This window comes from Saccoglossus kowalevskii, chromosome 1, assembly GCF_978046115.1.
Source record: "Saccoglossus kowalevskii chromosome 1, keSacKowa6.1, whole genome shotgun sequence".
Taxonomy (NCBI): Eukaryota; Metazoa; Hemichordata; class Enteropneusta; family Harrimaniidae; genus Saccoglossus; species Saccoglossus kowalevskii.
In genome coordinates, this window is record NC_140641.1 from 27,539,479 (window position 1) to 27,562,308 (window position 22,830).

The 22,830-nt window shown below is 34.0% G+C and overlaps 1 protein-coding gene across 1 annotated transcript; it reads right to left on the reverse strand.

Annotated features, from left to right (window-relative positions):
- Nucleotides 1–22,830, reverse strand: LOC100376897 (alpha-1,2-mannosyltransferase ALG9-like). The gene is made up of 16 exons (XM_085508362.1): nucleotides 22,751–22,830; nucleotides 19,571–19,721; nucleotides 18,524–18,658; nucleotides 18,027–18,097; nucleotides 17,392–17,480; nucleotides 16,907–16,980; nucleotides 16,312–16,373; nucleotides 15,726–15,813; nucleotides 15,287–15,392; nucleotides 11,600–11,688; nucleotides 11,330–11,452; nucleotides 9,426–9,627; nucleotides 8,185–8,335; nucleotides 7,062–7,191; nucleotides 3,336–3,466; nucleotides 1–475 (listed from the first exon to the last, which is right to left on the reverse strand). The coding sequence occupies exons 1-16, from the start codon at nucleotides 22,822–22,824 to the stop codon at nucleotides 322–324; spliced, it is 1,830 nt and encodes a 609-aa protein (XP_085364488.1). The 5' UTR covers nucleotides 22,825–22,830; the 3' UTR covers nucleotides 1–321.

The following is a 22,830-nucleotide window of genomic DNA, read 5'->3' on the forward strand; positions in this document are numbered from 1 at the left end:
TTTTGTTTGCTAAATTCTACAACCACTCTTCACTTTATTGTATCTATCAAAATGAACAACTGTATTTGCTCACCTCCAATAGAAGTACAAATAAACAAAAGGGACATTTATTGTACGCTGTTAAAATTAAAATCTGAATTAATCTCACCATGGATTCACCATTTCAGATATATTTAAATTCATTGCTGTGACTGGCCAAGAATGCAATACCAAATCCTATTGGTTACAACTCATGATGCAAAATTAGCATAATTTGCATAAATTAATCAAAAAAAAAAAAATTCTGTTTGAAGAAAAATTAACTCAAAATATTTCTGTTGGTTACCATTGCTCGTCATCTGGGTCTTCCAAAAATTCTTTTTTACTTCGTCCAACAATTTTAGGTTTTCTGTTTTTAAGAATATTATAGCTGATGTACGTGTTATGCGGAATGGACAGGAAAGGGACATAAAACGCTCTGTAAAACCTATGTGACCTGCGAAAAGAGAAGATAAAAGCCTAACTATTGATAACAAGGTTGTTTCATTACAATAGTGTCAATATGAAAAAAAGAAAAGACCCAACACAAAAAACATGTGGCTGTGAAAAAGTACAAAATGTATCGTAAACACTCAATCAATTGTAATCCTTCACAAATAGTCATCTCACAGGATAAATATATAGAAATGTTTTACTTCTGTAAGACTATGCAGTGTCCAAATAAGATTAGAACCATGCTTAAATTGGCATGGAACTGTATAAACAACACTGTTATTCTACACAGATGTCAAGCAATTTATTTAAGTTACATACGGAGGTAGGAGTGGTTAAGACAGCTGTTCATAGACAGAATCCAATTTAGATGACATTCACAGTCAACAATTACCCTCCAAAGAAATCCTTTCAGAAAAATTGTCATTTTCTCTCACAATAAAGAGAGATTGAAGACACAGAACTTGACAATTATAATGGATGACTACACTTTTAGATCAATAATTTTGACACAAAGTTTTGTAGAGAACATGAGCGAACAATGCTGTTTTTGTAAGGTCCTTAATCTGCTTTCAACGTGGCTACATAAGATTACAGGAGACCCAATAAAAGACATGTAGTTTTCACAATGATGCCATAAAAATCATGCGTTCTATACTACAAAATTTGGAGACCTTTCACGACCACTCAAGACTCATTATACAGGGAAAGTTCACAACATCTGGGACGAATTATGAAAGAATCGTCATGACAATCAGTAAAACAGTACAGAACAGTCAATGACCAAAGGGAGATGACTTTGCAGGACAAAAAAAATTTATGTAAACTTCTACAATTCCTTTAGTGCAATTCAACAGACAAGTAAACATAAAAGTAGGCTTTGCACTCATATTGAATAACAAAGCGCGATTCCACATTTTTTTTTTTTTTTTTTTTTTTTTAAAGTCAGCTGTACTCACAAACTTTTAATGATTATAAGCGAAAACAAAAAAAAGGTCTACGATGATGCTGGGTTCCCACAAATCAAAAGCTAACATCGCTAACAAGAACAGGCATAACACTAATGAGAGCCAGTGAACAGACACCGCTGAATCACGGCAACATCTTTGATGAGCCACCGAGGAATCACATTCTCCAGTATTGTCACTTTTTTCAAATGAGTGACAAATTTTAATTTCCACGGTTTCTCATTGTTCAAGCCATCCCCTGGGGTTTTAATTACATTTAATCAATACACACAAGTCGTTAAAAGACACCCCGGCTGAATACAGAGATGGTGAGAATGAACTTGTTTGCAGAGAATTCATCAAAAGTTTACGTGCCACCGAGTTTGTCCGAACAAGATTTATTTTTAAGAGGTTCCGTCACAAATCATTCAAGTACGTACATTGATTTATAGTCGAGAGTGAATGCACAAACGAAATGAAAAGAATACATCCAACTTGACCTGGAATACTAACAAACAGCTGGCGTCCACAAAAGATTATACAGTTAGGACACAGTAGATCTGCTGAAAGTATCCTGATATGTTTAATGATATCACTGGGTTTAACTCCTGAACTGTGATTAATGGAATCCCATGCACTCGTGTACATGTATCATAATTGTGTACTTTTACTGAAGTGTATTTTCTTGTCCATTCATGCATTAGTAATAGTGACATTCATTACAAAATGCACAGTAAATCATCAAGTGTCTTGGGTATTAACCTACTAGTAGAACTAAGTCATTGAGACATTGATTCGCAAAAAAACATAAACATTTTCTGGTGACAAGGATATTTATCAGTGAAATATGGGGAAATTGACAATTCTTTAGGCTTACTTGAGTTAGCTTATTAGATGTTCACATTTTTGATAAAGGAATTCTCAATAGCACATGTACTTTTTAATTAAAAGAAGTGAGCTTGTAATAGAGAGAATACAGTAACATGCTAGGTCAGGTATGAGAAATGTAGTAGGGCTGAATGCATGGATGGCTCTACACACTGGCGGAACAGATAGATGAACGAGTCTGAAATAAAAAGTCAAGTTTACATGGGGGTTTAATTATCAGGAACTATGTACATGGACGCTTTTACATCTGAACTTTGACAGAGGCCTGCAGGGTGAGACACAAGCCATATGTGACACGAGTAACAACCCACACCCCACGCCCACACCTCCATCTCCCAGCCCCCAGCACGAAATATTTGTCAAAGTTTAACATTAACACAAGCAACCGTGAAACATCTGCAGAATGAACAAGCACAGATAATAACAGCAAACAAAATTTAGTAACTGCGACCACAGGTCAGGGGTTAGAAGGTCAGGGGTTAGAAGGTCAGGCAGTCTCAATATTTTTGCTGCATGAAAAAATTGAATACATCTTGGCCTGACATGACATGGTTTGAAAGAAAGTGAGCATCTGCATTATTATTTAAAACCATAACTCAGATATTTGATAACAGCGGTATTTGAGAATCATAGTGTACATTGTATGCCAGTTGAAATACAGTATATAATGTGGATAAGGATAAATATAAATCTTCTTTACACAGATACTGTGTTTCATCTTGTAGATTAAATGCACATGTATTTATGAAAATGATGAAGGAGTACTCAATATTGATTATAAGAGCGGCAGAGTGTGTTAGAAGTAAGTGGCCAACAAGGGCTTGTTTATACTAAGGGAGTTTTGTCCCTCACCCCCAAAAGTCTTCCATTCTCTTCCGTAATAATGTAAACTGTTCTATGTAAGCACGGTATTTGTAACTGTGGGTGCAGTGGCAGGAGAAAAAAGAACCATATTTGAGGCGCAAAACATTTCTCCACATTGACATTTTTGCGCTAAATGTATTACGTCGTAAATGTATTGAGGCATACCTTGATGCATCCAGGTAATTGACGCTTGCAACAACTGACCAATCATGTTTCATTTGTGAGTAGCGCGGTTCTCGTTGCGTCTCCTCTGGCGTGTCCAAGTCAATGAGATAGTGACATTTCTTGATATCCAACTGTGAAAAACAAAGAACATAATGATTTAAATATCTGGAAAATCGAGTGAATTTCAATTCATTTGCGTGATTATTAAATAGATGTTAATATGTTATGAAGAATGCAAATAACAAAATCTTGTTAATTTCCACATGGTGTTTACATGTGAAAGTAAGAATACTTGATGTTTGTAAATAACAATTTTTTCAAAATTCTGTTTTCATTGAAAATTAGCAATTCTAAAAGTAAATTTGAAACAAAACATGACAAAGAATTAAAGAAAATGAATGACATATTGGCTACAAAATCTGGATTTTCGGTAGCAAATACATGCACAAACATTTGGTATGAAAATATATTTTGCATTTTGTAAAATATCTCGCTACTAGATATCGACCTTTTAAAAAGAAAATACACATTAACAATAGTCAGCGGTGATCACGAAGTTCAAATCAGATCCTGTCATGAGATCCAGAGATAAAATACAACTGGGTATATTTCAAAAGTTGTTTGCATTTGGAGAACTACTAAAAGTGTAGATATGAAGAGCTGTATATAATATCATATGAAAAACTCTTTTGACATTTTTGATTGAAAAAACTTCATAAACGTGGAAACCAAATCAATCATGGTAAATGTACAAGAAATACTTTGGACCATGAAGAACTACTCTGTTAGTGCGCCCTCTTGAGTCAGCCCTTCTCTGATTTAACGGATGTTACAACTTTACAATATTTTGGTCACTCACAAATCACTTAACGAGAAAATTATTCATTCAAAACATGCAGTCTCATATCTGGTATTAGGTTCTAAAATAAACTGCCGGAATCCGTTACACTCAAAATGTCAAATGTGAACCTACTAATAATTCAATACAGATGGTGGCCGGGATAAGAGGTTAAAAAACAATGTTCCTTGTAAAAATTATGATGACATATAATGTGGAGAAGAAACTGATATCAGAATTAGCTCATACTGTGGTGTTAATTCACCAAGTAAACTGATATAAACATAATAAATTGAACACAGTTTGGGGGCAATTCTTTACAATAGAGGTGAAGCATCAAAGACCCAATTCTGCTACAAATGTTCTACTGCAGAAGAAAATAATATAGGAAATACACTAATTGTACAAAATTATATTTATATTATATTTATTTATTTTTGCAACCTGTATTTTTGAGCCACAAATCATTTGATATATATTTATATTTACTTTTTATTTTCAAAAAATGTCCGGTCTGAATAAATAAAATCATTCTAGGTGTCATATGTGTGTGCTATTCTGCTTTGTAACATAAATATTAAATAAATTTTAAAACTTTTATGCAGCGAACTCGGAACTGACATTTTCATTTTTTTTCCCAGTAAAATTGACTCCCAAAGAAGTAATGGGCAATTATGACATATAATAGTACATCATATTAGATACACCAAACTTTACAAGTTCTATATACTGAGGTAACAACAGAGCATCAGAATGTCTTTTTTTCTGAACATAACAATCCAGCAAAAAACACCAATCTTTTTTTCTTCATATTTTTGTGATGTCTGCTTTTCATTAAAGGGTGGTGGTCATGTTTGAATTTCATGTGAACAAACAATGTATTTCATGCATGATATGTATGACACTGCGAGTCCCATATCGAACAGGGTGCAGCATGACAACCATCGCTCTTTACCTTTTATTATATAATTGAACTTTGGAGTAGGTTCTAAAACCGTTGTATGCAAGATACCTGTGGGAATTTGGTATAACAATAATGTGTGCAGCTGTCGGACTTTGTTTTCACACTATACACTGTTAGCGATTTGATTTGTGAATTTGTCATTCTGATGATGACACTGTATATTTCATGTCAATCAATCCATTAAATGTGCCAAAGAACTACAATGTTATGCAAAGAATAATCAAAGCATTGAATATGGACTAACAACATGACAGAAAAAAATCATTTAGGGATGACAATTTTTTTTTTTTTTTTTAATTTGAACCTTGGCTGGTGCTATTCTGGATTAAGGACATTTTCACTGTATTTTAAGTTGACCATGGTGAGAATACTCGCAACATAAACCTCGGATTGTCACTGTACACAGGTTTGACTGTACAATGTACCTTGAATGGTCACTGTACAAAGGTTTGTCTGTACAATGAACCTTGGACGGTCACTGTACACAGGTTTGACTGTGAACTATGGGTAGTCACTGTACACAGGTTTGACTGTACAGTGAATCTTGAATGGTCACTGTACAAAGGTTTGTCTGTACAATGTACCTTGAATGGTCACTGTACAAAGGTTTGTCTGTACAGTGAATCTTGGGTGGTCACTGTACACGGATTTGACTGTACAATGTACCTTGGATGGTCACTGTACAAAGGTTTGACTGTACAATGTACCTTGAATGGTCACTGTACAAAGATTTGTCTGTACAATGAACCTTGGATGGTCACTGTACACAGGTTTGACTGTGAACTATGGGTAGTCACTGTACACAGGTTTGACTGTACAGTGAATCTTGAATGGTCACTGTACACAGGTTTGACTGTACAGTGAATCTTGAATGGTCACTGTACACAGGTTTGACTGTACAATGAACCTTGGATGGTCACTGTACAAAGGTTTGTCTGTACAATGAACCTTGGATGGTCACTGTACACAGGTTTGACAGTACAATGTACCTTGGATGGTCACTGTACACAGGTTTGACTGTACAATGTACCTTGGATGGTCACTGTACAAAGGTTTGTCTGTACAATGAACCTTGGATGGTCACTGTACACAGGTTTGACTGTGAACTATGGATAGTCACTGTACACAGGTTTGACTGTACAATGAACCTTGGATGGTCACTGTACACAGGTTTGACAGTACAAGGAACCTTGGATGGTTACTGTACACAGGTTTGACAGTACAATGCATCTTGGATGGTCACTGTAAAAAGGTTTGACTGTACAATTAACCTTGGATGGTCACTGTACACGGATTTGACTGCACAGTGAACCTTGAATGGTCACTGTACAAAGGTTTGACTGTACAATGAACCTTTGATGGTCACTGTACAAAGGTTTGACCAGCAAAATACAGTCCCTGTTAATGTTAAAGACTATAAGCATGGTTTGTTATAAAATGAATAATATACATGTATAAAATGTACATCTTTATTGTTTTTAATTGCTTTACCTTAAAAAAGTTTCATCTGAATTCAAATCTACTGTGCATATAGAACACGGCTGACAGGAACAAGTTTCCTTTTTATATATAATGACATAGCCACCGTTGGAATTAGGGTATAATTAGGGTATATTAGTATATAATATATAGTTTGAAGAGAAGAAAAACATGTCAACAATACATTTTGAAAAAACAAGATGGCTGCCACTTGGTCATTTTGGATTCGAACACGGAACAAATCACCAAGGACATGTATCCCAACACAAACAATGTTTGTATCAAATTTGAACAAAAACCAACAAATCCTGTCCAAGATATCAAATTTTCAAAAAAAACAAGATGGATGCCAGTCAGCCATCTATGATTCAATCTGAATCTGTCTTAGAGAAAAAACTCCCAATATTTAGCTCCCAATCGAAACAACTGCAAAGGTAAAACTTACATATCGTGAAGTTTCTTCTAGATTCATATCATTCATATGTGTTGGAATAATTCTAGTTGCATCTTGGTGACTACTGTACATCTTTGGAAGCTGACCACGGAAATCCGATTGGATGAAATGCAGATGCCATCTAGGAGGTCAAAATAACACAACAAAATTTCAGAACATATGTATTAAACAATGAACACAACTAACTGTTACAGATATGTGACTATAGTTACTTCTAAGTTCACCTTTTTTACTTATGAAAATAAAAATGTACGAGTCTCAGTTGTATCAATTTGTACAAATTTATTCCCAATGACTGCAAGAGCAGAACTTTATGCTATGAAAAAATCACAAAGTCATTGTTTTCATTTTGGTACCTCTCTTTTGATTTGCACTAATTTCACTGCACATATGATGAATTTGTAATCACAAAACAATGAATGTTTTCAGTTTTTAGAAACCTACAAAAAGCCAAATATGAACAAACCATTTTTGATTAATGAACTCACGGCCAAATTTGTAACAAATAATTGATGGCTCTGCATATTTTTAATAAATCATGAGTCAAATAAGTAATAATCTGTGCTTGGAATGACATTTCAAGTTTGTCACAAACACGACATTTCAGAGATGATGACATTTTCAACATCATCTTTAAATAATCTATTGGTATGAAATAATTCTTGAAACAAAATGCCACTATAATCCACCGGTTATCCATACATTTGTGAAGAAAAGCATATGGTGGAAATGGACATTCATATCTTGCGTTTCAAGGAAGCAGAAAACTTTGAAAAAAATACAAATTTATTGAAATATTTCCTGAAAGTCACATTGCTTAAACTTGCTCAAAACAATTGTAAGCCGCCAAACATGAATCCACGGACAATGTTATTTGATATGATCCCAACTGAATTAAAGCACAACATCGCTCAATACCATCTACCAGTACTGTAAACTGCTTAATTTTGCAATATGACCCCCAGGAAATTGTTCACTGTTTCAAAATTCTGCAAAATTTGTAAAAAATGTGTGTAAAATTTAATTGGCTTACAGTATGTATCTAAAGTACCGGTATGTACAAATGTTGAATACACACTACTGAGGGCGCTGTTCCAGCACAATCATATCTTACCTGTCATTTGGTAGAAAGAAACTGGATGTATATCGATACCATTCTTTACCAACACATACATTAACATTGGCATCCACAGGTAGTGCATGAATAACTGGATCTTCTGATATTTTTGTTAACTCAGGGTATACATCCAATGGAGCATGGTAACCTTAAAATTATAAATAAGTTTAATACTGTAAAATCTGTATTAGAAGCTGCGGCTTCTATTAAAATGGTACAATGCAACAGAGGGGATGCGGCTTCTATTAGAGCATCTACACATATGAGAAATGATGAATTTTTGGTTCTCAATTATTCAAATAGAATGGATGCGACTTCTATTAGGGATGCGGCTTCTAATACAGATTTTACGGTAGTCACATTGTGTGTCATCTAATTGCTATTGTCAGTCATTAGTCACAATATCATCAGATACAAATTTTTTAAGAACCAGATATCAATGTTTCATAAAATGTAAATACAAAATAAAAAGATACAGCTAGTCATTTAATTGATTAGTAATCCTGATTATAATGCATAGTAACAGAAAATATTCAAATTACTATCAACTGCTTTTTAACTTAACACAAGAAACATATTTTTCATGAATTTCACATGTCATTGAAAATTGAAAATTTTTTCAGTAGCAAAACTTTATCTGTTGTCCAACAACACTGAGTGTCAGTTACCACGTTCACACGTGTGCCAAAAACCTGGTTTGGATACCAGCTTTATAGTTAAGCTGGCATTGAAACATGTGTGAACAAGGTAAGCCTCAACTGACACTCCGTACTGACAGAAACGGTTTAAGCATGTGTGAACAATAACGCCGCCTTAAAAGCATGCTCTCAATGTCAGCCTCGCTCTGGAGTTTCATTCATTCAAGTATTTTAAAGCAGCATGGTGGCCGATAACAACGCTGGCTCAATTTAGTCTTTATACACGTTTAAACGTAGGACCAATTCAAACCACTGATAATGATTGTTTTCCAAGTTATTCAAACCGACACTGTGGCACATGTGTGAGCACGGTAAGTGACTTTTGCAAACTTTTTTCTTCACAAATGTCATAAACTCCTGAAATCAATAAACTCTCTAGCAGAGAAAATTAAACAGTTGACAGCAACTACCAGCAATTTTCAATTTTACATCAGTCAAGTCAAATAAATACTCTCACACAGAAAACACAATGCATTATATATGACAAGAACTTTACTGAATTTGCATAGATATTACATTAGCAGAGCATTATATACTTACCATGGAAGAGAGCCACAGATCTTGATAATGATAGAATTGCAAAGACCACACCCACAATTATTGCCATCCAGTTAGAAGAAGTGGTGTAATGCTTTGGTTTTTGGCCAAAAAATACCAAGTGGTAGATTTTCTGCACAGATGACAGAGTCACTGCTCCACAAAGACAAAAAAACGGGTAGATTGGAAAGAGAAACCGTTCTTCCTGCAAAATGAAATAAACACAAAAGTTAAATCTAGATATAAAAGAAAAAATTTCAATGGAAGAAATTACTATAATGATGGCCATAAAGGTAGAATAGTACTGTACTCATCTGATTTAGTGCCCATGCTCTGCCACTTTTGGGACATTTCTATTTTTGGGGTTATGTTCGGCTTAGCACCTATTCTCTCCAAAAGACCCAAATTTGATTGTCTAATCATAAAACCTCATCATTGTTTGACATTTCTGAATACCAGTAACCGAAGTTATAGAATACAGCATGGATGTCAACCGCCGTGAATACGTAGGTCTGTAAACATCAGTTTTTAAAAAAAAATTCATGCTGTTTTTATGCCAAAATTATATATTGACATCGATAATTCACTTCTGAATTGTGTTAGCAGAATGCCTTCTTGAATTCCTGTAGAATTGTGTTAGTACAACACAGCATTTAATTGGTTAATAAAAGGCTTGATCTATCAGGCCAAAGGAAATCATGATTGTGGAAAATGTTTCGCATCAAGAGTTTGCATACGATCGAACACATTCAACAATGATGAAGATTTTGACATTGACTGTGTTCTTGGTGGCACGTAATTAATATAATTAATATTGTAATAAAATGTGCCTATTGTTTTTGACCATTTTTGTTTCTTTATTATAAAAGTGTTGTTGAAACATTGTTGTTTATGATGCAACTTAATTCACAATTCTATTTGCCCCCAAAAACGTGATATTGCCCTCAATCTGTCCCATGGTAAACTAAAATTGTCATTTGCACACTTCATCACGGGGGGTGCTTTGCTAAGAGCCCACCCCCTAAATCACATGATTTTTATAGCTGAGTAACCTGGGCACTGAGTCAGACAAGTATGATATACATGTATATACTGACATATGTTAATGCAATCTGCATCTTATAGTTGCATTCCCACTTATGTATGATAAGTTTCTGTATGCATCATAAAGGCTTTGGATTTTCAATGAATCGTGAAAAATCTTATCCAACGCAATCCTCAAATCAAATTTAGAAGTGGCCTCCTAAATACATACACAAATGTCCTTAAGGAATTACAACAATGAAAATGACGTCTGATTCAGTGATTTGTCACCGCGACTCTCGGCATAAACCAATATTTCAGGATTTGTTGTCATACTTACTGACTTTATTATTTTTAATGGTGATCAAAAAGAAGTTCCAAACAGACACAGAGAAATAAAAATGACATAGATGGATGAAAGCAATATAATTCAGAATGACTGAACACCAAAACCGTGTTGTGACAACTTTAATATTAGAAATTGCATTGTGATTGCTCATTTCAAAATCATTTTTGAAGTTCAATATCAGGTCTAACTGTTTATTAATATGAAATGATCAAGAAAGCCTGCTGGTTTTATTGAATACAATACTACAATATTACTTCTTATAGATACAAATACCAGATCATAAATGTAGACATTACGTGAAGCCACGTTAAAATTGGTTTAATGCATGAATGGATTCACTTGACTGTCCCTCAATCATAGATATATAAAAAATGCTCCACAATCAATAAATATTGTTTTTAAACAATAGATAGATGAAAACAAAGCAAAACCATCCCTCATCAAGATCATCTTCATCTGCAATTATCATAAACTAAAATATATACCGGTACTTTAAAGCGGTGTGAAAACTAATGCAGGAAGGATACAAGCTTACCTTGTGAGGTCTGGTGAAGAATATACCTATCCAGATATACATGGGAAGTAGACTCAACCAGGCTGGAACCAGAGCAACTTCATCATTACGAAATTTATACCTTAACAAGAAATTGACACCCACCTGCAAAACAATAAAAATGTAAACCATGATGCAGCCAGAACTGATTTTGCATGGACCTAGAAGCAATACAACATGATTTATCAAGAAGTAGCTGATTTCATTGTACATTGACACATATACATATATCATATGATCTAACCTACTCACAGTCAGAGGCAGTGCTAGCAGTGCCATAATGAAGGCTATATTGAAATTCAAAACACCATTGAGGAAATAATAAGACCATGGCTCCACCCCTGTGTAGAAAAAACAACAAAATGTAGAATGCAACTATGAAATAAAATGTAGTTTTCACATCAATGCTATAATAACTGACTAACAAGAGGACCTGAGTATTTTGTCAAACGAAGGCAAATGTATTCATTGCTCTCCTTGCTGTTATATCATACTTGTCAGAATTAGTGACCATGCTCAACTTAGTTCTATATTCGGGGTCACGTTTCAACTAAGTGCCTATCCCTTACAAAATGCCCTAAATATTGTTTTGTTTCACTTTTCCAACTACCAGTAATCAAATTTTTATAATACAGCATGGATATTAACTGCCATGAATAAAGTGGATGCGTAAATTATCTTTTGACAATGGCCTGTTCACAACTATGAAAAGCCGGTAAATACTTCCACATTCAGTTTACCTTTCAAAAATCATGTCATGTTTTCACCAAAATCAATTTCAACAGATTGTACTTTGACATCTGGTCAAAGGATATTGCTACAGGTCATATCGTGCGAAAATTGCTTTCCATTGATAGTGTGGGTACAAACACATTCAACAAAAAATATGATAAAGATCTTAACTTTGACTTTTTTTCCACAGAACCTAATAATTTGATAAGTAATGATAATACAAAATTTGCTGTGACCATTCTTACTGCTTCCTTGTAAAAGTGTTGTGAAAATAAATTATAACACAACTAATTTTGCAATTTTATTTTCCCCTAAGGAAAACGATATTCCCCTTAAGGTAGCGAAACTATTATTTGCATACTTGTTTTCATCTTCTAATTGTGACTAAATGACTACAAAAAGATCCAGGAAAGTAACATATTTTTGGAATCGCCAGACTTCAAACTTTTCAAAAGTTTGTTTTTCATGCCCATATCTGCATTCCACGACGCGTTACTCAATCAAAGGTAAAAAATTACTTTTTCTGTAAAAAAAATAATTACGCATTTATGCTGGTAATAAAAAGTTATATTTCACTTTTCCTAGTTGTTCAATAGTCTGGTAAATTGAATGTGTCTTGTCAGTTTTATTCAAGCAATGCGTTTTAAAAATAGTGTGCTGAATTTCAATTACTGTTTTAGTCGCATTTCCCCCAACTCAAACCACAACACGTTGGTAAATAATCCACGAAATAGTTTGTCTGGACACATTCAAGTTCCTCTCATTGTCACCTTAAAGCTGTGAAAATTTGGTGATAATCCAACGACAATAAGTATACGTTATTTTTTGTTAAAGACCTTGTATTTTGAAAAAAATAAACTCCTAGAAAATGTCCATGAAGTCACAGCAAAGATTGTCAAGCTTGTTTATCGGCACAATCGATTTGTTTTCCCTACAAGGTCTGTTTTATTAACATGTGTAGGGACATCCAAATGTGTAAGGCTATTGGAAACCAAAAAAATAAAGGAATGGGATAGCTATAACTCGATAAAATCGGCAGATGAGAACACCAAAATCAATGATTTTTTCCAGTGGCTGTGTGACCTTGTGTCTGACACATTCATATGCAAATGACTAATTTGTGAAACAAACAGGGGCGGAGACAAACCACTCAAATGTTTGGAAACACCCATGAGTTGTGTTCACGTTACACGAAGTACGGGCTAAGATTTAAGCTGATTTAGGCTTATCTAGCATATTTGCATTTCGGCTAGACCCAATTGCGTCCACGCACAGGAAGGGTCAGTCGTTAGCACGGGCTAAGTGGCGCCATCAGTCGGTGACCTTTGGCAAACCGCTATTAACGAACGAAAAATTGATGACACGTGCGAGGTTCTATTTCTGCTGCTAAAATGTTTCGTTCTAATTTTGAAGCAACGTGCACAGGAATGCGAGAGAAGACGGACCCAACTTATTTGGATGCACAGAAACAGTATACAATGGCTTAACAGAATACAGAGTTTTATTAATGCATGTCGTAAACAGCGAACCAAATTTATGTTGTCTGACGATTGGAGCTGCTGTACGCTCTACTACAGCGACCCGTTCAGTGTGGAAGCGTGTACACTGAGCACGGTTGCCATTTTGGGAATGAGAAAGTCACGTCACGTGAGAGAATGAGAAAGTCACGTGCATAATGTTCACACAAAAAAGTTGGCACACAGGACGCTTAGCCCTGGGCTAAGCGTTCGCGCACACTTCGTTAGCCCGTGCTAAGGGTCTAGACTGCGTTTTAAATTCGGATCAGATTTAACCCGTACTTAGCATTCCTTAGCCCGTGCTAAGCGTTCATGCACGTTTGCTTAGCACGGGCTAAGGAATTTGACCTCTTAGCCCGTGCTAAGGAGCTGTGCGTGAACGCAACTACTGTAGAATACTTTATTTTCGCTTGGAATTTATTTTCGCTATTTTCGCTGAAGGGATGATTCCGTGAAAATAAAATCCAGCGAATATATTTTTTTTCCTATATTTCACATTAAACTCATCAAAAATCAGTGAAAATAAATTCCACACAAAACACCCAAAAAGCCTTTTCAGCGAAAATTAATTCCAGCGAAAATAAAGTATTCCACAGTATTGTGTGTCAGATAGCTACTGATAACACATCCTAAAATTGCTTTGTCTTGAGTTAATCTTTGAAACTCATAGGCACACAGATTAAACCTGTGTTGTTGATTTTGGAAAACACTACTGACGCTGCCTTGCTTTCCTTCAGAAAATGAACATTTTAACCAACTTACATGACATTCTATGTTACGTTGACTTTATCATATGAAAGTTTATAGTTGCATTTCATCAATTAATAAATAAATGTGAAAATCGTAATTTTCAACACAAATAATAGTCTTGCTATCTTAATAAGGCACATGGTGCCCACCCATTAAAAACATGATTTTTGGAGCTTAGTTCCCTTTGGGCTAATTCGGACGACTATGGTATTTTTATTACATACATTGTACATGTACTTCACATTCAAGATACATGTATGTTCATTCACTCCAAAACAATCAAACTTATACATGTCATTAGATCCTTTACTGACTAACCAATCAGATATACAATTAACACTTTTCTTGTTATGGATTAACCAATCAGGAAGCTTTTATGATCAGCATTCAGTTTGGTATGCTGACTGCTAAAAAGAATTTTCTTGCATGAATGCTAGTCTTGATTATCAAGCCATTGGCAATGATTTTGACATAATAAATAAGTAAATAGTAGTTTTAATGACACTTGCATTTTTCAGCTACCAATTAATGTAAGTACATTTTTTGTAAAGATTTGTTCTGATCACTTGTTTCTACTATTTAGAAAGCATCATACATTTTACATCAACTGAAAAAAGAACAAGTTTTTGTTCTATGTAACTTCTGAAGAATTTAAACTAACCACATAAAAATAAAATTGCTGACTTGATTGAGGTAAAAAATATTATTTACTCTGGAAATCAAGGTAAAGGAAGTACATTTTGCAGTTGTTTTTTAGTCCTTGTTATTCTGTTTTAAACTATATACTGTATACTGTATTTCCTCTATTAGTAGTGCATACATTTACGTAAACAGCAGACAATATTGCAGAATATAATAAAACACAATTTTTGGCTTATGTGTACTTCTATTAGAACAAATACAGTACTTGTTATGTCTTGCTTGATCGACTGAAACTCACCATACAGATCTGGTCCATGCTCACTGAATACATTGTATAACACAATATTCAAAGGCGCTATCACCAACTTGCCATAGAAATGAGAATCTGTCATAACGACAGGTATCTACAGAAAACATAAAACATGACTGAGGTTTATTCGATACTAACAAACATTTTCATAAAGGAGCCAACAAAAATCTTTTTCTACTGTAAAGTCATGTTTATGAATACTGCTGTTAATACTGCCAGCTGTCTTTCCACGGGCAACAATGACATCACGACTTGCTGACACCAGAAATCAACTGATTTTAATTTTACTGGATTTGATGTTGATAGGATATGGGTTTTAAATTCACTGGATTGGGAAGAAAAATACAGTCTGTCGTTAAAATTAGCGAAATGAGTGAAAATAAAAGCCAGGGAATAGTTACACAAGTAAGCTCTACACTGTACTCACCAATACAACGAGCAAAGCGAGAACACACCATTTAACGAACTGCACAATTTCTTTTCTTCTCAATACGAGGTCTATAGCTATTGGAATACTGCAAGAAATACAAAGTTGAATATTTCATAACACCATAAAAAATAAACACAATTCAAAACAATATTATTATAAAGCAGAACAGAAAACCAAACAAATTGACATTCATAAGTAAATCCTCATGTCCCATGTCTGTAGCAGTAAGGTGTCTATGTACATGAAGTTATTTAAACATACAAATACTGCTGTATTAGCCATATTTCCATCGATAATTTGAAAAATATATATTTGAAACATACCAAAATGTCAAAGTTTGAAAAAGATAATACATTATTATTGAGACCACAGGAATTAAATAACGATGATGACGACAAAAACAAGAACAAACTTCTACAACTATACCTTGCTTGCATTTTCTTACATGCATAGAAGTCAGGCATGTACAAGAAATGATGTTGACTGAACAAGCACACAGATAAACGTTCAAACAGTGATTAATAATTATGTTAATTATAAGGACTATTGTACATTTGTATATATTCATGAATTTAGAACTTACCCCAATGCACCCGCAAATGGCCAACCAATGATAGCGCTACTGGCTGTACTTAGGATGGCTAACTGAAATTAAATCCAGACACTGTCTTACTTATATGCATATTAATGAACCATTCAGCTAATAGTCACACTGATTTGATAACAGGTGATTTTTTTGCCAATGTAATGCAGTGTAATGTAATGTAAATCAGTGATTACTGGTACGTAATATCAATGGGAAATGGGCACCACTTGACCTCAAAATGTGAAAAGGTCGAGTCGTCATTTTCATTTTGTTTCTAATGTGCATAATCACCAAATTTATTTTGCCCCTAGTATAATTGGTAATACAACTACACATCATTTTTTATGTTCTGGCCAGTAGACAAAAGAAGGGCATCAAAGCAACACTGTAATTAGAACTTTACATGTGCACAGGAAAAGCTCACACAACAATGAATGTTTACATAAAAAGGAAACCTCATTTACAAAAATTCGAAATCTTATTCATTTCAACAAGCCTGGCAGAGTTTGATTGCACTTAGAACAAGTCTTTGCGGTTTATTAATTTCTTGCCATTTATATAAACAAGTGAATGTTGTGCAAGTGTAACTTACCGGAATGTTGTCCAAGTACCACGCTCCCATAGACAGTAATGTCATATACATTGAAAAACTACTAGGAAGATAGGCTGAAATGGGATAATACATAAATTGAGCTCAGTCAATACATGTACAATGTATGGTTGTGTATGCTTGAATGTGATTGGCTGGTTCACAAAGCAAAGATCAAATGAATTCAAGACCCCCTCCCCCTCTCAGCAAAACAAGGTTCAAATGTATCAAACCTGGATGTTCAAAAACCACAGAATTGAACAGACGTTCTGTATTAACAATACTGAGCATTAGATGTGTGCTAAAATAGCGACTCTTTTTCGGTGCCAAGCCTGGAATGGTTTGTTAATGTAATCATCAGGATCTAACAACCCAAAATATTTCAGTACGTTTGCTTCAGTCAAACATTTCCTAATAAAGATTGGACTATTCTAGATGTGTTTCTGTGTAGATGAATGAGATGAATGCTATTAAAATGCAGTACTGACCTGCAGATGATATGAACATTCCTGTACTCAGCACCATGAAGAAGAGAGTTATTCTACCAACATTACCACCAAACATTTTACATACACCTCTGAAAGCAACAAATATTATCAGGAATATCATCGGATGCCGAAAACAATAAAATTTACCCGTCCCTAAGACGTGATACAGATGTGTTCAAAAATGCAGTATGGTAATGCATTGACCTCCGCTATGCAGTGGTTGATACGATAACTGTACTGCCTTCATGCATACTTTGCACTATTCTCGTAATAACCACATACTACGTTAACACTGCTGACTGTTTTCATTTTATTAATATTAAATAAACTGGGCCGTTATTGGACTATTATTCTTATACATGGCAAGCCTAAGAGAGGGTATGTGTTAGGGGGTATTTTCTGTGAGCTCTCCCCTTTGAGGATTTTCATTAATGATATTGTGATACACCATCAATATGTGTAGGGTGTTTAATCAGTGTTGCATAATGGTGCTCATTTTGCTTATTGCAGACTTCATATGAAACCCAATCTAGCTTTGCTCACACATTTGTCTTGAAGTACACCTCGTCACAGTAGAGTAATATTTCAATCAATTCAACGTTTAGCTCCATGATAAAACAATAAAACACACTTACTTGTAGAAATAAAGTTCGCACATGGAAGAAACAAAAGCTAGCATACATCTTGTAAAATAAAAGATTAAAATCTGGGAAAAAAAATTGTTTAAATATAAGATTAGTGTAGAATAAACTTTAGTGTCACAAGTTGTCATTATCATATCATTGTTAGAGAACACTAAAGTTCTGATCCGAATAGAACAAGTTCAGAGAAGTAAAGGATAGCTCTGTACAACAGCCAGCTAAATATATCTATTAAAGGCGTTGATCATCTGAAATCAGGGACGCCTCAGAAAATGCAGTTTCTTTTTTACTTCACCATGAGCTTTGTTTCCCAAATTTTAACAATTGACACACCAAGCCCATCTCCCAATCCCAGATTTAATTGATTTAATCTAATTGATTTTAAATCAACTCAAAAAAATAAAAATACAACTTTAAAAAAACAATAAATCCTTTTTTCACAAAATATATACTATATTAATATATATATGAAAAAGATGAATCATACATACCTTATTAGCATTGAATAGCTGTGCATGGAACATTGCTGGCAGGGCATGTATCAATAAATAGGCATAAGAACGTATTGCATACACAGGGGAGTATTCCCATGTCTGGAAACCAGATCCATACATTAGGAAATGTGTCTGCAAGAAAACAATCAAAAAATTAAGTGGCATGTGATGTCATGACACTATACCATTCAATTCTCAGTCTTTAGAGCTTCATTATTTTCACAGAAGATGTTTTTTACAAATATGGACTTATAAAACAAGGAATGTACAAAATAATAAGGAAAAAAAGAAGGGCTAGACTAAAAGGATCAGGGATTGAAGTAGGTGTTCAAAAAGCTACATTTTGTACCAATGTCTATATTTAAGATATACCGGTACTAGTATTTAACACGTTTTCAAAAAAAAATGATTTATATCAATGTTATTTATATATGAATACACAGAAACAACATCGTAATAAGTCGCAACCATGGCTATAGATTTAAAGAAGTCGACAAGTTTAGCACACATATATCTGCCATTTGTCCTAATTAAATCACAAAATTAATGCATGTACATAGAAAAAAATGTAAGTATCCAAAGAAATATGTATGAAATTTGTACGTGATCAGTCAAGGCATGTCCAAGATACAGGTGCAAAAGAACACACAAATTATTAAATTATTAGTCCTTGTTTTTGGCTTCATTCGTCCAGGGACACCAAATTATTACTGTTATTATTATGATATACCAGCAGCATGGGTTAGGTGTTTAATCACTGTGATATCACTTATTTTGTCTTGTTTTAAGCTCAAAGTCTGACTGGTGCAAAAAAATGCCCTGGAACATGGAACAAGAGAGTACTATTGTCTGATAAATCTATCCTAATGACATAAACACAATGTCTAAATATGGGTAGTGGTATGTTATAATATACAATAAATGGTTTTTGTGCACTTTAATTGTACAAATGTACAACTAACACATGCATATATATGTATACAGTAAATCATTAAGACACTTTCTGTGGGTATTTGCAGTGGAGGAAATAAAATACAAACTTACAGGCTCCCAATAATTAAATGTCTCATCACAATCGGAGATGTTGCTAAGTAACGCTGCTGAGAATCTAGCAGAGATGATTATCTTGAAAGCAGTTTGGGCTTTAGGTGTCCAACATTGTAACTGACTCGTGTCAATAGTCCTACTGGTAGACCTGTAAAATAGACAATCATATATTTCAATAGACCATTTTCCATTCACTGCGAGAATCACACGTTATGTGTGAAATCGAACGTAAAAACAGGACAAGCAAAGGTCATAGCGTCATAGTGGCTCCAAACATCGCTTGGAATTTGACAAACGCGAAAGTATTTTGGGGGATAGTTCCATGCTTAATAATGTGCTGTCCACATGTGATGATAGGCAATTTCGATTAAGTGAGGGTATTTGGAAGCAATATTCCTCTGTCGAAGATCGGACGGTCGATGTGAGCTACGAAATAAAGAAATTCTAGTTCAAAATCAAATCATTCGATTGTTGCGGCAGACGTTCGACGCGCGTCTTTCATGCATCTCGCGAGATCCCGCAATTGAATGGAAAATCACCTATTACAAGTTCACATTGACACAAGGAGATACCGGTTAAAAGTCAATACATGCCCTGAAAGTGAAGATGCCAAAACTGTGCACATTATTTTATACACGTGCACATTACAACAATAAAAACAAAATTAAAAGCAACTCAAGTTTGTTGAAAGTAGGTTTTACAAATAAAAATGTTGATTGATTTAGTACATGTATAATAATAGAGAGCCACCGTGGAGAAAATTATATTATTATTTTTCAAAAATCAACACCACGCAATGTTTAAACAAAAATATCATTTTTTGTTGCTTTTTGAAACCCACATTTAAAAAATAATTCAGAATAACAAAAAGTAGCCTATCAGTCAAAACGTATTTTTTTTACTATAATTCACCAGCCTACAACTTGTAATATGGCATAATATCTCAACCATAAAACCCAGGGATTTTTTTAAAACAAGGGAACAGGGGTGCAGCGCACTCATGCCATGGCCATGCGCCCCCTTACCCTGGGGAGCAGATCCTCTGGCAACCATGAAATTCTGACTGACCAGAGATCACATGTAACTCCAAGATACAGTGTGGATATCTATCTAGTTTTTACCTATAACTTGATTCCAAAAGAGGACAAATATATACAAGAATTGGAATAACATAGTACTCGCATAATCTGATTTTGGATTTATTAGTCCTCCATTATCAGATTTTATTTTTCTATAGGTCAAACTAACCCACGAGGTCACACAAACAAAGCAAAAATGTGACCTTTGATTTATTTGCAAAGGCATTGATAAAGAATTACATTTTAAATTTCTTCTTCTTTATGTTTTCAATTTCTCCCATATTTCATGTTTTCAATTTCTTCCATATTTAATTTTTTCAATTTCTTCCATATTTCATGTTTTAAATTTCTTCCATATTTCATACTTTTTCAATTTCTTCCATATTTCATGTTTTCAATGTCTTCCATTTTTCGTGTTTTCAATTTTTTCCATATTTCATGTTTTCAATTTCTTCCAAATTTCATGCTTTCAATTTCTCCCATATTTCATGTTTTCAATTTCTTCCATATTTCATATTTTTTCAATTTCTTTTCGTGTTTCCAATTTCTTCCACATTTCATGTTTTCAATTTCTTCCAAATTTCATGTTTTCAATTTCTCCCATATTTCATGTTTTCAATTTCTTCCAAATTTCATGCTTTCAATTTCTCCCATATTTCATGTTTTCAATTTCTTCCACATTTCATGTTTTCAATTTCTTCCATATTTCATGTTTTCAATTTCTTCCAAATTTCATGCTTTCAATTTCTCCCATATTTCATGTTTTCAATTTCTTCCATATTTCATTTTTTTGATTTCTTCCATATTTCATTTTTTCAATTTCTTCCATATTTCATGTTTTCAATTTCTTCCAAATTTCATGTTTTCAATTTCTTCCATATTTCATGTTTTCAATTTCTTCCATATTTCATGTTTTCAATTTCTTCCATATTTCATGTTTTCAATTTCTTCCATATTTCATATTTTTTCAATTTCTTCCATATTTCATTTTTTCAATTTCTTCCATATTTCATGCTACAATTTCTTCCATATTTCATGTTTTCAATTCCTTCCATATTTCATGTTTTCAATTTCTTCCATATTTCATATTTTTTCAATTTCTTCCATATTTCATTTTTTCAATTTCTTCCATATTTCATGCTACAATTTCTTCCATATTTCATGTTTTCAATTCCTTCCATATTTCATGTTTTCAATTTCTTCCATATTTCATGTTTTCAATTTCTTCCATATTTCATGTTTTCAATTTCTTCCATATTTCATGTTTTCAATTTCTTCCATATTTCATGCTTTCAATTTCTTCCATATTTCATGTTTTCAATTTCTTCCATATTTCATGTTTTCAATTTCTTCCATATTTCATGTTTTCAATTTCTTCCATATTTCATGTTTTCAATTTCTTCCATATTTCATGTTTTCAATTTCTTCCATATTTCATGTTTTCAATTTCTTCCATATTTCATGTTTTCAATTTCTTCCATATTTCATGTTTTCAATTTCTTCCATATTTCATGTTTTCAATTTCTTCCATATTTCATGTTTTCAATTTCTTCCATATTTCATGTTTTCAATTTCTTCCATATTTCATGTTTTCAATTATTTCATATACACCACAACAGTTACAAAATCGTGGAAATTCCTAGCAGTGAACATTAAAAGCTTTTCGGTATTATGGGATAGACATCCATTAAGAATGGAACAATATTTGAGAAGCAAACACAAGTCACGCTGTTGTCTCGCTTTCAATGAGATCTCGGCAGCCATTGCATTATTGACATCATCAACAGCACGTGTTTAATTGGAGGATAGACCTATAAAATTATATGTCCGAAATCGACAAGTTTTCTTATCACTCATTTAATCTACCGCGTTTTCGTCCCTATAGTTGTATTAGTGGGCTGATCGAATATAAAGCTCATCAACGCAGCATGGCTTTGGGACTACCCTGGCATGGATACTGTTACTACGAGTGACCTCCCTGGTACGTGGGTCAAGTATACGTCGCAGATGCAACGAACGAGCCTCCCAGCCCTCGCAATGTGTTCGTATATGTGTTTTAGTATCATACTAATAGTATCAAGATAATCTGGCTACAAACCTCTCACTTTCTCGCACAATGCTTCGTTTTGACTTTGAGCCATGCGATCTCGTCCTCAAACCAACTGCAGCCATTTTGCT

What these genes read in the sequence shown, in the direction of transcription:
- LOC100376897 (XM_085508362.1), bottom strand. Translation starts at nt 22,824, where the DNA reads ATGGCTGCAGTTGGTTTGAGGACGAGATCGCATGGCTCAAAGTCAAAA. An exon ending in AATGTTCATATCATCTGCAG is followed by an intron (nt 16,981 to 17,391) that starts GTCAGTACTGCA and finishes ATCCCATTTCAG; the next exon opens with CCTATCTTCCTAGTAGTTTT. An exon ending in ATCTGTGGCTCTCTTCCATG is followed by an intron (nt 8,336 to 9,425) that starts GTAAGTATATAA and finishes TATAATTTTAAG; the next exon opens with GTTACCATGCTCCATTGGAT.